The sequence below is a fragment of the Sminthopsis crassicaudata genome, chromosome 5, assembly GCF_048593235.1.
Source record: "Sminthopsis crassicaudata isolate SCR6 chromosome 5, ASM4859323v1, whole genome shotgun sequence".
Lineage (NCBI taxonomy): Eukaryota > Metazoa > Chordata > Mammalia > Dasyuromorphia > Dasyuridae > Sminthopsis > Sminthopsis crassicaudata.
This window is the reverse complement of record NC_133621.1, coordinates 198,982,261-198,994,510: the sequence shown is the minus strand read 5'-3', so window position 1 is coordinate 198,994,510 and position 12,250 is coordinate 198,982,261. Positions and strand designations below refer to the sequence as shown.

The following is a 12,250-nucleotide window of genomic DNA, read 5'->3' as shown; positions in this document are numbered from 1 at the left end:
TAGACAGTAGTGCTAACAATTTACATTCACTTCCCAGTGTTCCTTCTCTGGGTGTAGTTATTTCTATCCATCATTGATCAACTGGAAGTGAGTTGGATCTTCTTTATGTTGAAGATATCCACCTCCATCACAACACCTCTTCATACAGCATTGAAGTGTACAGTGATCTTCTGGTTCTATTCATTTCACTCAGCATCAGTTGATGTCTCTCCAAGCCTCTCTGTATTCCTCCTGCTGGTCCTTTCTTACAGAGCAATAATATTCCATAACCTTCATATACCATAATTTACCCAGCCATTCTCCAATTGATGGACATCCATTCATCTTCCAGTTTCTAGCTACAACAAAAAGAGCTGCCACAAACATTTTGGCACATACAGGTCCCTTTCCCTTCTTTAATATCTCTTTGGGATATAAGCCCAGTAGTAGCACTGCTGGATCAAAGGGTATGCACAGTTTGACAACTTTTTGGGCATAGTTCCAAATTGCTCTCCAGAATGGTTGGATTCTTTCACAACTCCACCAACAATGCATCAGTGTCCCAGTTTCCCCACATCCCCTCCAACATTCATCATTATTTGTTCCTGTCATCTTAGCCAATCTGACAGGTGTGTAGTGGTATCTCAGAGTTGTCTTAATTTGCATTTCTCTGATCAGTAGTGATTTGGAGCACTCTTTCATATGAGTGGATATAGTTCCAATTTCATTAAGATGGAATATTCCTTCAGGTGATTCTCATGCAGCTTGGGATGCCATGAGCCTGCAACAGCCTTTTCTTTTTCTGGATGTTCCCAGTTTATCAATATCTTTCCCAATACATAGTTTCCAGAGTAGTCTTACACAGGCAAAGCATAGAAAACTGTTACTTCTCCAGGCCTTGATATTGGTAATAATAAAAATAATAACAGTAAAAATAGCTCATTTTATATAGTGCTTGTTATGTGCCAGGCTCAGTGCTAAGCATTTTACAAATACTGTCTTATTTAACCTCTGAGCACTAAGGCACTGAATGTAGTCTAAATACAGCCATTAATGTTTTTATCTGCTATGTCAAATTGTTGGCTCATATTGAGCTATCAAGATATTAAAATTTTGAGATATTTTGGAAACGGACTGTTACTTAAGATGCCTTCTTTCTCCGTTTTGTATTTTGAAGATGATTTATTGAGCCCAAGTATGAACTTTTACATTTATCTTTATTACATTTCTTTTTATTAGATCTGAGCCAGAATTCCAGGATTTGGAGATCTTTTGGGATCCCAATTCTGTCATTGAATATTTAGTTATCCTCTGCTAGCTCTGTTATCCTCAAATTTGATAGGTATGCCATATATTTCCTTTTCTAAGTCATCATTAAGAAATGTTAAGCAGCACATGGCCAAGGGAAGATCTTGGAGTGTTCCTCTGGAGACATGGTGACTTAATGCTATTGATGACCACACTTTAGGATGTGCCAGTCAACTAGCTTGGAGTCTACCTAACTATATTGCCATTCTAATGCCCATTTTCCAAAGGCTAGGGCAACTAGTTGGTGTAGTGGACATAGCACCACAGCCTTGAAATCAGGAGGACCCGAGTTCAAATGTGGTCTCAGACACTTAACCCGTCCTAGCCGTGTGACCCTGGGCAAGTCACTTAACCCCAATTGCCTCAGGGGAAAAAGAAAAAAAAATAACATGAGACTTTGGTGCCTTTATGAAATCTGTAGTGCCCTGATGTGGCAATCTAGGAACTTTGCCAAAAAGGGAACTAAGGTCTAGAGCAGTATCATCTTTTTCTGATAATGCCATGCTGGTCTTTGTGGATTTCTCTCTTGTTTAGGGTTTTTTGTTTTGTTTTGTTTTTATTAATAATTACCACAATAATAATAGGTTCTAGAATTTTCTCAGAAATTGAAGTGTATACAGTTTGCAGAATTCACCTTTTTTTCCCTTTTTGAAAAATCTAAACATTTGCTTTTAAAAAATCTTTCAGTGCCTCTTCTATTCTCTGGGGTCTTTCAGAGATTGTTGATAGCCTCTCAGTTATCACATCTTCCAATTATTCGGGATAGCAGAAATGCAAGTTATCTGGTGACTTGAACTCATCAAAAGCATTTAAGTAATATCTTACTCTTCTTGGTTACTTTTATTATAGTGTTGTATGTATGTAACCTCATTTGTGATTCTCACAACAACTCTAGGAGGTAGGTGCTACTATTATTTCCATTTTACAGATAAATAAACTGAGGCAAACTGGATTAAATGACTTGTTTCAGCATCACAAAGCTGGTAGATATCTGAGGTCAGATCTGCATTCAAGTCTTCTTGCCTCCAAGCTTGACTGGCCACCAGCTGGGAAAACATGTAGATGAGAACTAGAAGAACTCTGCCTTCTCTCTGTTGTCAGTTACTCTCATCCCTTATCCCTGAGCTGGGATTCCATCCATTCATTGACCTCTTCAGCTCTAAGTCTGTGATCGATGATCTCAGGATGTCAAGCTGATCAGTTTGTATATAAATAAATATCCTTTGAATTTCTTTTTTTTTTTTCCTGAGGCAATTATGGTTAAGTGACTTGCCCAGGGTCACACAGCTAAGAAGTATTAAGAGTTTAAGGCCACATTTGAACTTAGATCCTCCTGACTTTAGGACCAACATTCTATCCACTATGCCTCCTAGCTGCCCCGCTTTGAACCACTTTCTCAGAAAAAGACTCTCAGAAGTGGAGGATGCTGGGGAGTGAAGAAAAAAAAAAACCTTTTGCAGAAATTAAGGAGCATAAAACCTATTGCACTTTGACCAGGTGGTTGTGCATATAAATAAAAAGGATTAAAACAAACCATACATAATTTTAAAAGTTCCTTATACAGAAGAGTCTTCCAAAATGGGAGCCGAGATAATAATAAAAAGAAGAATATTGTCTTGATCCACCTTTTTGCTTCACTTCTAGAAGCAGAAATTTACAATATCATTAGTACCATAAATTGGGAAGTGGGTTATAGGATTCTGGGAAGATAATGCAGTAGATCAGAAAATACCAGATTCTCCAATTTTCTTCCACAAACAAATCAAAATGTCACTTCAAAGTAAAGTTAGAGAGACAGGAAATAAGTAAAGATTAGGGTAAAACAGATGTCCGCCTAAGATAACTTAAAAGGATCTCTGGAAAAAACAGACCTCTGGTGCTGGAGATTTAGCCCAGTCAAAGTGCAGAGAATTCCAGGTAGACTCCCCCAATTAATAGACCACAAATCCTGGAAGCAGCAGGTCTGGAAGGCAGCCTTAGTTACAGGAACTTTCACCTCTCCGTGTGTGAGAGTCAGTCAGCGGAATAGGGAAAGATTAGAAAGATTCTCTGTTGTTGCTGGGCCCCAGGCCCAGCTCTCCTAAACAGATATGGTCCTGGCCTGCAGCTATGGACAGGGAGGAATAAGTATATATACAATGATGGACCTTGCTGATATGGGCAGTTGTAGGAGAGCCGAGTTCCTGATTTCATCTCCAGGTAGAATGTTCAGAAGTTTGTAGCTGCAGAAAAGGCCACAAGGAGCAGGATGGTGACTTGTGGCTGGGGTCCTTGGTTGGCCCTGGCTGTGGCTTAGATGTGGAGAGGATTGTGGGAGTCAGGCCCCCAGACAGTACTTAGAAAACAACAGTAGGAAAACCTTGAAGCCTGAGACATCACCTCCCCCCCCATCCAAGTAAAAAGCTTGATTATAATAATAAGCCAAAATAAAAAAGGAGAAAGAACCTAAGCATAGACAGCCATGAGATAGAAAAGATCTGCGTTCATACTTAGAAGATAGTGAAGTTAAAAACATCTATTCCTGGGATGATCAGTTTTAGAGTCAGTTGTTGGGGGCACAGTGGAAAGAAATTGGAACAAGGGAGCAGTCTGAGGGAGAATGAGAATGGGGTTTAATAACAGATTTGGATTCAGAATCACTGGAATAAGGGCATGGTAAGATGACAGGGTTGTATGTTAACAATTAAGGAATGAGTTTAGCTTGCGTATGTAAATTAGTTGTGCTTAATTTTTTTCTTTTTTGAGTAGAGGTTTTTAACCATTTTTGTCATAGATCCCTTTGGCAGGCTGGTGAAGCCCTTCTCAGAATAATAAATAAAACACAGACTATTAAATAAAGCTATTTATGTTGAAATGCAGTTATCAAAAATGTTTTTTAAATATAAGTTCATAAGCTGATTCAACCATTCTGGAGAGCTATTTGGAACTATGCCTAAAGGTCTATAAAATTAAATATACCCTTTGACCTTAAAATTTCTCCACTAGACGTGTCCCAAAAGAGATTTTTTTTTTTTAAGAGAAAGAATCTATGTGTACAAAAATATTTATAACAACTCTTTTCTCAGGGCAAAGAATTGGAAATTGAATGGCTGCCCATTAATTGGGAAATAGCTGAATAAATTGTAGTATGTGATTAGGATAGAATATTATTGTTCTATGGGAAATGATGAGCAGGATGCTCTTGGAAGAACTTGGAAAGTGCTCCATGAGTTCAAGCAAAGTGAAATGTACTGTGTACAAAGTAATAGCAGTGTTGTGGGATGATCAGTTGTGAATGACTTTGCTATTCTCAGCAATATGGTGATCCAAAAGTACTCTGAAGGATTTATGATGAAGAATGCTATCTATACCTAGAAAACCTTATTTTTCTTGGTTTGTTTGTTTTTTTTCTTACAGGGGGAGGGGATTTATGTTTTCCTTTGCAACATGACTTTTATGAAAATGTTTGCATAACTTCACACAAGTACCTTCCCAGTGGGGGGGGGGGGGGGGAGGGAAAGAAAGGAAGAGAATCTGGAAATCAAGGTGTTTTTTTTTTTTTTGCCAAAAATTTTTTTACATGTACCTAGGAAAAATAAAATATCAAATAGATAAAAATACAATTTCTTTTAAAAGCTCATAGTTACCAAGTTAAGAATCTCTGCTAATAAGAGATGAATTTATGGAAGGGGAGATGTAGATGATTTAAAATTGTATAAAATGACATCAATATAATTTCATTTTTAAATGTGCTGCTATAAATATTTTTGCAAAAGGCCAGTCTCTCTCTGATCTTCTTGAGGTACAAGCTGAATATCAATATCATGAAGTATAGCTTAGTGACTTTTTTTAGGACAGTTCCAAATTGTTTTCTAGAACCATTAGGCAAAGGCTTGGCCCTACATGTGTATATTAATGCAGATATGCCTTTTCACATCTCCAACATTTGCCATTTTTGCATGTTGTCATCTTTACCAATCTCATGAGCATAAGGCAAAACTTAGGTTAATTCACATTTTGTTAATATTTATAGCATTTGTTCACATTTCAGTCTTTAAAAGCTATGTAAATAAAATTAACTGAATTCTTTGTACTGGTGATTAAGTGAGGCCCTGAAAGAGAGTTAAGAAAATATACTTCTCTCTTCTTTGTAAAAGGGAGAAGAGATAGTGGTAGAATATTGAATGCATTGTTTATTGTTGATTTTTCTAAAAGTGCTTTCTCTTTCTTTCTTACTCATTGCAAGGAAGGACTGGATGGGTGGGTCAGAGGGGAAGCATACTATTTTAAAACGAAATTGATATTAAATCCAAGGATATGAAATTAAAAAAAAAAAAAAAAGCAACTTCCTACCAGTAGCCGACCTTTTTATTGGGAAATGGTTTTGGTTCATTTTTTATCTTAAGTATTTGTATCAGTTCTTTGAAATGGAGATTATGACATAAAGAGTTCCCATTTTAAGACTTATTTTATTTTTCTAGATAATTTTTGTTTATGCAAAAGCGTTTGTTTTATGTACTCAAAATTGTCTTATCTATTATGATCATTGTTATATCTTGATAAATTTTTCCTCTATCCATGGATCCGAAAGGTGGTACCCTTCATTCTACTTTAATTTGAGAATTCATGGACATTTTGAAGCATTTTTTTTTTAAACATGGTTAATGCAGAAAATTGTTTTGTGTGACAATATACATCTATAGTAGATTTTGTTTTTCTTCTGGGAGAGAAAATTCAGGATTAAAAGTAAAATTGAATCTAAAATGAACAAATGAATTTTGGTGATGGTTTTATTTGTTAGTTTTTAGATTTTTATGTGACTTCCTACAGTAAGGCCACTTAGCTATTTGGAGCTTATGATATATGGTCTAAGATGTTTGTCAAAGACTAATTTCTATGAAACTACATTGTAGTTGTTAGGGTTTGGTTTTTTATTTGTTTCTTTTCCAATTTCTCACAAAAATTGTGAGTCTTTACTATCCACTTGCTATGATTGAAGTATACTTATTCTTGCTTATAACTTTGTTCCTTTTGGAGGAAAAAATGTTGGTTAAAAAAGTTCTGACTGACTTTTTTCTACCTTTTTTCTCCTCGATCCTTTAGGACAAGAAGAGATACCTGGCTGCTGCTATGGAACAAATGATGCAAACAATTCCTCTGGACCTTGAGCAAGAGAAGGCTCAATTATTGCTAACAATGCTGGTGGCTAAAAAAGTTATGACCCATGCCCCATCCTTGTTCCGAAGCATCTTTTACATCACTGTAGATTACATGAATCAGAACCTCATTACCTACATAAGGAACTTAGTCAGAAATGTAAGTTCCAGGGCTATCACGTGTCTTACTGTGTCTTACCCACAGATTACTGTGGTCATCCCATGTTGACTTCTCCTTGTACCTATTTTCATAAATAACCTAAGAATTACTGAACCAAATGATAAGACAAAATCTGAGCTGATTATCCTCATTCTTGAAAAATGCAAGCCTAACTTCTATTGGTTTAGAGGAATGAATGAACAAGTGACTTAATGGATGAATGAAAATGTATTAAGTATTTAGCATATGGCAGTCCGGCAATAAGCTTCTATTAAAGTCTCACTTTGCCAGGCACTGTATTGTGTTAGAGATACAAGGAAAAGCAAAAGCTGTTCCCTTCTTCACAGAGGACATTCTAATGGGAGAAATAACAAGTTACTAGATACAGCCAAGATAAATACAATGGCAGGTAATTTTGAGGAGAAGGTTCTAGCAGTTGGAGGAACCTAGGAAAGGCCACTTGCAGTAGGAATTTGAACTAAATCCTGACGGAAACCAGGGATTCCAAGAAATGGAGGTTAGGACTACTTTTAAGATAGGGGAATGAAAGCACTGCTTAAAGAGAGGATGCTTCATGCTGGGTAAACTTGAATATCATCGAAGTATACCTGAAGTGCCTAGGAAATTTTGAGGGAATAATGTGCCAGCAGTGCAAAAACAGCCAGAAGATGGTGTCATGTGCAAGGGACGGCAAGTAGTCTATTATAGCTGAATCTTGGAATGGAGTAAAGTGTAAGATTAGAAAAATTGGAAGGATCCTGGTTGTGAAGGGCTTTAAATGCTAAATAGAGGACTTTATATTGGACCCTGGAGATAAAAGGGGCCAAGTAGAGTTTATTGAGTAGACAGATAGAAGTATATTTTAAATTCAGTTTAGAATGTCTAAAAGACAGACTCATGAACTTCTCCCCTAAACCCTCTTCTCTCAGCTTCTGTTATAGTGGAGGGGAACGCCAGTCTCCTGGTTCCTTAGGCTCAAAATCTAGAGTCATTCGGACTCCTCCCTATCAGAGAAAATGCCCAGAGCTGAGAGATGTAATGTTTTGTTCATAGATTTTCTCTTGCTATTCCCCAATGCTCTTCTTCCATTCTGATGGTCGATCTCCAAAGTTAAGTCACAATTACAATACCACGTTTTAATGGAAGTCAAATTCAGTGCCTGCCTTCTTTTAATTATTTCTTATTTATCTTTTAAGTAGCTTGTTTTGTCTAGCTTTTTTGGTATGTTGTCTTCTGCATTAGATAAGATAGGGATTTTCTTTTATTTCTTTTTGTATCCTTAGTGTTTAACATAGTGCATATAGTAGCCACATAAGTGTTTGTCTTTCAGTTGAGAATGGATTAAAGTAAGGAGAAACTTGAGGCAGAGATGATTCAGTTAGACCTAGTAACAGTTCAGGTAAGAGATAACGAGGGCCACTGGACTAGTGAAGAAATGGGGGGTGAGAGGGATGTGTAAGGATGTTGTGGATTAGAAAGTACAATACCTAGTGATGTTTGGGGGGCTCTGTGATTGTAAGAGGTTGGTAGTAATAGGAAAGTTGAAAAGGGAACGGTTTAGTAGCTGGAGATGTGAGACTAGAAAAAAAAATATGGCTTCATGTGTAAATCTGAGAATTAGCTGCTTGGGTTTGATCATTTAACTTATGGGAGATAATTTGGTCACTGATTCTTGGCAGACATTCAGTGTTAATGGGCATGACATGGACACAGTGGAATTTAAGGACATTCACTCAGAGGAGAGGAGCCAAAAGAAGGCAGATGAAAAACTAAAGAAAGAGAGAGAACTAGGCATAGGTGACTGAATCAAATGATGCAGTGCCTTGAAAGGATGAAAATTGAGAAAAGACCATTACATATGATCCTTAAAAGATCATTGTGAACTTTGGAGAAGGTAGTTTCAGTTGCTAGAGAAGCCAGGTTGTGGAGGGCTAAGAAGAGGACAGGAAGAAGAGTCACAGAACATAGATTTTTCAGTGTACTGTGCTAAATTTCATTATAACTGGAAATAACATACAGAACTCTGAATGGCTGCTAGGAAAAGAAGGGCCTAGGGAGATGTAGGGATTATCTTTCCAGAAGTAAAAGGATACTGATTTACTGTGTCCATAGCAGGGGTGGTAGTGGATGGGTGGATGTCACAGAGGGATAAAACGAGTCTCAAAAAGAAAACCCGTGCAGCTGGATGTAATTCTCAGGAAATAGCGCATTTGTAGGTATTGGTTTTCATGCAGTAAGGTGACAGGGGAAATAACTTTGAACTCAAGCTAAAGCCTATGTGCCCTCTGATTTTTTGAGAGGCAAGATGGGAGTTTTGTCATGCTTCTAATAGAATAACTAACAAACAGTTCACAAGCCCATATGTATGGAGGGTAAATAAAGATGGCTAGGAATCATTTTTATTCTGCCGCTTAATGAAAAGTTAATATATATTAAAACCATGTATTTGAAAGCAAGGGGACTATGAGAAATTCAAAGGGGAAAAAAAGTACACAAAGAACTATTTAAAATCCCCCCCTTCCCCCTCCTGTCAGAGTACTTCAAATCCCTGAAAAATTTTTAAAGGCACTTATTCTTCATCTCCATTGCTAGGACTCTAAATTGTTATGAATCAATACTGATATTACAAGTGGATACATCTTATCCATGCATTTCATCTGAATGGAAAGGTTCCTATGTGTATCTGAATTACTTTTTAAACATACATCCTGAGGGATTTTGTAGTTTCTACATGAATAAACTGACTTCCCACCATTATTTATGATCCCTAAAACTAACAGTTTCAGGCTACCAACTGCATTACTATCAATTTAAAGGACCATACACCTGACAGAGGAAGAGTGTAGCAAATTATATAAGAACTCAAAAATTAAGCCAAATTTGAGTTAAGAAGTGAGCCCCGACAAAGTTCCTGTAACACTGCTTTCAGTACCAAGCATCCAAATTTTCAAGTCAAATGGATTAGGGTGAAGTGACCTGAGATTTTTAATTACTGCCTGTCCCACTAAAAGAGAAGGCAGGTAGCTTATTCAATGGATATGAATCTTCAAGCCAAGCTTTACAACTTTTATCCTTACCAACAACCCAACATGTTATAGAGAATGGCTGTCAAAGGAAAATAGGATGTTTTCACACATATGTCACATATGCTATACAGTTAGGAAGCTTAAAAGAATTGAAGGAAAATCATCTTACTTAGTGATATGAATTAGTTGTCCGTAAGGAACAGATCAATTTGAATATACTATATTTACAGGGGCTTGAGATGCCATGGCTGTAGCAGCCTTGTTGATGAGGGTTAAAATTTTTCTTTACTCTGTATTATTTTTTTTTAATGTTAACTGTACTCCTCTTATGTATGACCAGTGGCATCTGGAGTCTCACACCAGTCACAATACATTAAAGCCCTAAGTAATCAGTGTGGCATAACAGGAAAGAGTGCTTGTTTGTTTTGTAGTCAGAGCTCCTGGGTCCAAATTACAACTCAGATTGTAGAATAAGGGGTTAAATTTTTGACCTCTAAGGTCTCATTCTAGCTTCAATTCTATATTCACAAAGGACTATTTCATTAGAGTGATTCTAATGCTTTTGTGTTCTTCTATTTTTTTTCTCTAGGATATGGACTGAATGGATTACATTCCTTGCAAAGGCCATTTACCCAAAAGTTTGGACTACTTAAAACTGCTGTTGAGAAAGCAGTTGTGTCTAACAGAACAGGAAAAACAAATATTTTTAGATGTTATGCTGTAAGAATAAAAACATTATAAATATAGACAAGATGCTGAGTTATTAGTTTTCCTGGACATTTAAAAAAGTCAACAGAACTTTTAATTTGGTGACATAGTGGAGAGAACATAAGTGATTATCTTCCGTTCCACTGAACAAAGCTATTACAATGCTACGTCACCTGTTCTGTGTTAATGACGGGCAGAGTTGTCTTTAAGCCAAAGGTCTATCATTCACTTCTTGACATAGGGTAGGTAGGTAGGTAGTGTCAGATACTGGAGACCATACTGGAGCACTACCAAGAATAGCCCAAGATTAAAATATAATTAGGAAATATTTAATTAAACAAAAACATAGATGTTATTATACTGCCCATAGGGATTCTTATGTATAATTTTGTATTTGAGTTTGAAAACACTGGCAGTTATGGATACCTATTGTTTACCACTAGTAGAGCAGAAAAGAATGGAAAGAAAGTATCAATAAAGTTCCAGGGCTAAATTTCTGTTTTATACTTGAAATTTTATTTGATGACTTGAATACAATTCTGTTGTGATCTAGCTCATTTTCCTAAATGTGGTAAAAGACTTTATATAACTTAATCATGTTTCAATTTTGTGTTGATACTTTTTTATAATTGGAAATAAAGTTTAAAATCGGTTGTCAGTGTGTGTGATAAGCAGCATAAGAAAGCTATAGATATTAGCCTTAAAAGGTACAAGTACTAAATGGAGTTTATACTCTAATTAATTAAGCTTATTTTAAATTAATTTTAAAACCATGAAATAACTTGCCATTCTTTGCTGAAAACTGACATGACCAAATGGTACAAGTGGCTAGTTTCCTGAGTCAATAACCATAAAGTACATAATTAAAATAAGAAAAAATGTGCACACTTTAAAAAAGAATTTTATTGTTTATTAAAGTGCATCCTTAGGGTATGGTCTTACAGCAAGCAGTGTTCCATCTAAAGGAAAGGGAAAATTGAAGGAAAGAGGTATGTACCCCTTTGAAACTAAATATATTCCACTAGGGGTAGAGAAAATTTCTTAACACTGAAGAAGTAAATACTCTTCCTGTTTATAAAACCAAATGGCACTAAAGGTTTTGAACTTTAAAGTGCTGCACTCAAACAACAGATTAAGCCACAACTGGGTCATTAATACCAAACTTCAACCAGAACTAAGTGAAAACAGATGATCATAGATAAATGGTTATTTAAAAGCCTCTGGCCTAGTTAATAACTACATTTTCTCTAGATTGACCATCCTGGCTTCAGGAATCAAGACTTTGTACTGTGTTAGATTGTTCAAAATGACAAGAATCTCCTCGAAGGTGTTGCAGACCACATACTGTGAGGCACATACTACTCAATGCTTTTTCTCATTCTGATTTTGAGTCACATTATCAGCTCTCTCATTTTCTGCATACCCAACTAATATGTAAAATAGCTAACAAGCCTGTTACTAGGCAAGAATCATCAAAGAAACATTGAGAATCATCTTCCCCTTCTTTCCTAACCTGGATTCCAAGGAAATCTCAGTAATAAACTAGTCTAATAGCTTCGGAATTAGGAAATAGGCAGATTGTTGGTAGAGATCCATAAAACCCTCTCTATTTCACAGTCATGTCAGTATACAAAGGTCCCAGGCACTGAGCTGGCAAGGATAACAATGATTCTTCTTTGAAGGTGAGAATGAACATGAATCCAATTTGTGCCTTCTAACCAATCTAATCCATCCAAAGGAATTTTTTCAGTGTCCAAGAAAAGCTGATAAGGTTTTAGTTTTGAATGTAATCACTGACATTGGAAAGGTACATGAACAAAGAATGTATCCTATAAAGAAATGGATTTCATCAAAAACCATACATGCCTTTTGTTTTTGGTGGATCATTAGTTTTAATTATCAAAAAAAAATTTTTTTTTCTGCTTGGTACACCA

At 36.3% G+C, this 12,250-nt stretch overlaps 1 protein-coding gene across 5 annotated transcripts in view; it reads left to right on the top strand.

The window, feature by feature from the left end:
• The window catches only part of BID (BH3 interacting domain death agonist), a 44,380-nt gene extending 33,411 nt beyond the window's left edge, over window positions 1-10,969 (top strand). For all 5 annotated transcript variants that reach the window (XM_074266832.1, XM_074266830.1, XM_074266833.1 and 2 more), the window contains 2 exons: window positions 6,370-6,582; window positions 10,198-10,969. In XM_074266832.1, coding sequence (XP_074122933.1) covers window positions 6,370-6,582; window positions 10,198-10,209 — 225 coding nt within the window. In that variant the 3' untranslated portion in view covers window positions 10,210-10,969. The remainder of the gene's footprint in view (window positions 1-6,369; window positions 6,583-10,197) is intronic.
• The last annotated feature ends 1,281 nt before the right edge of the window (window positions 10,970-12,250 follow it).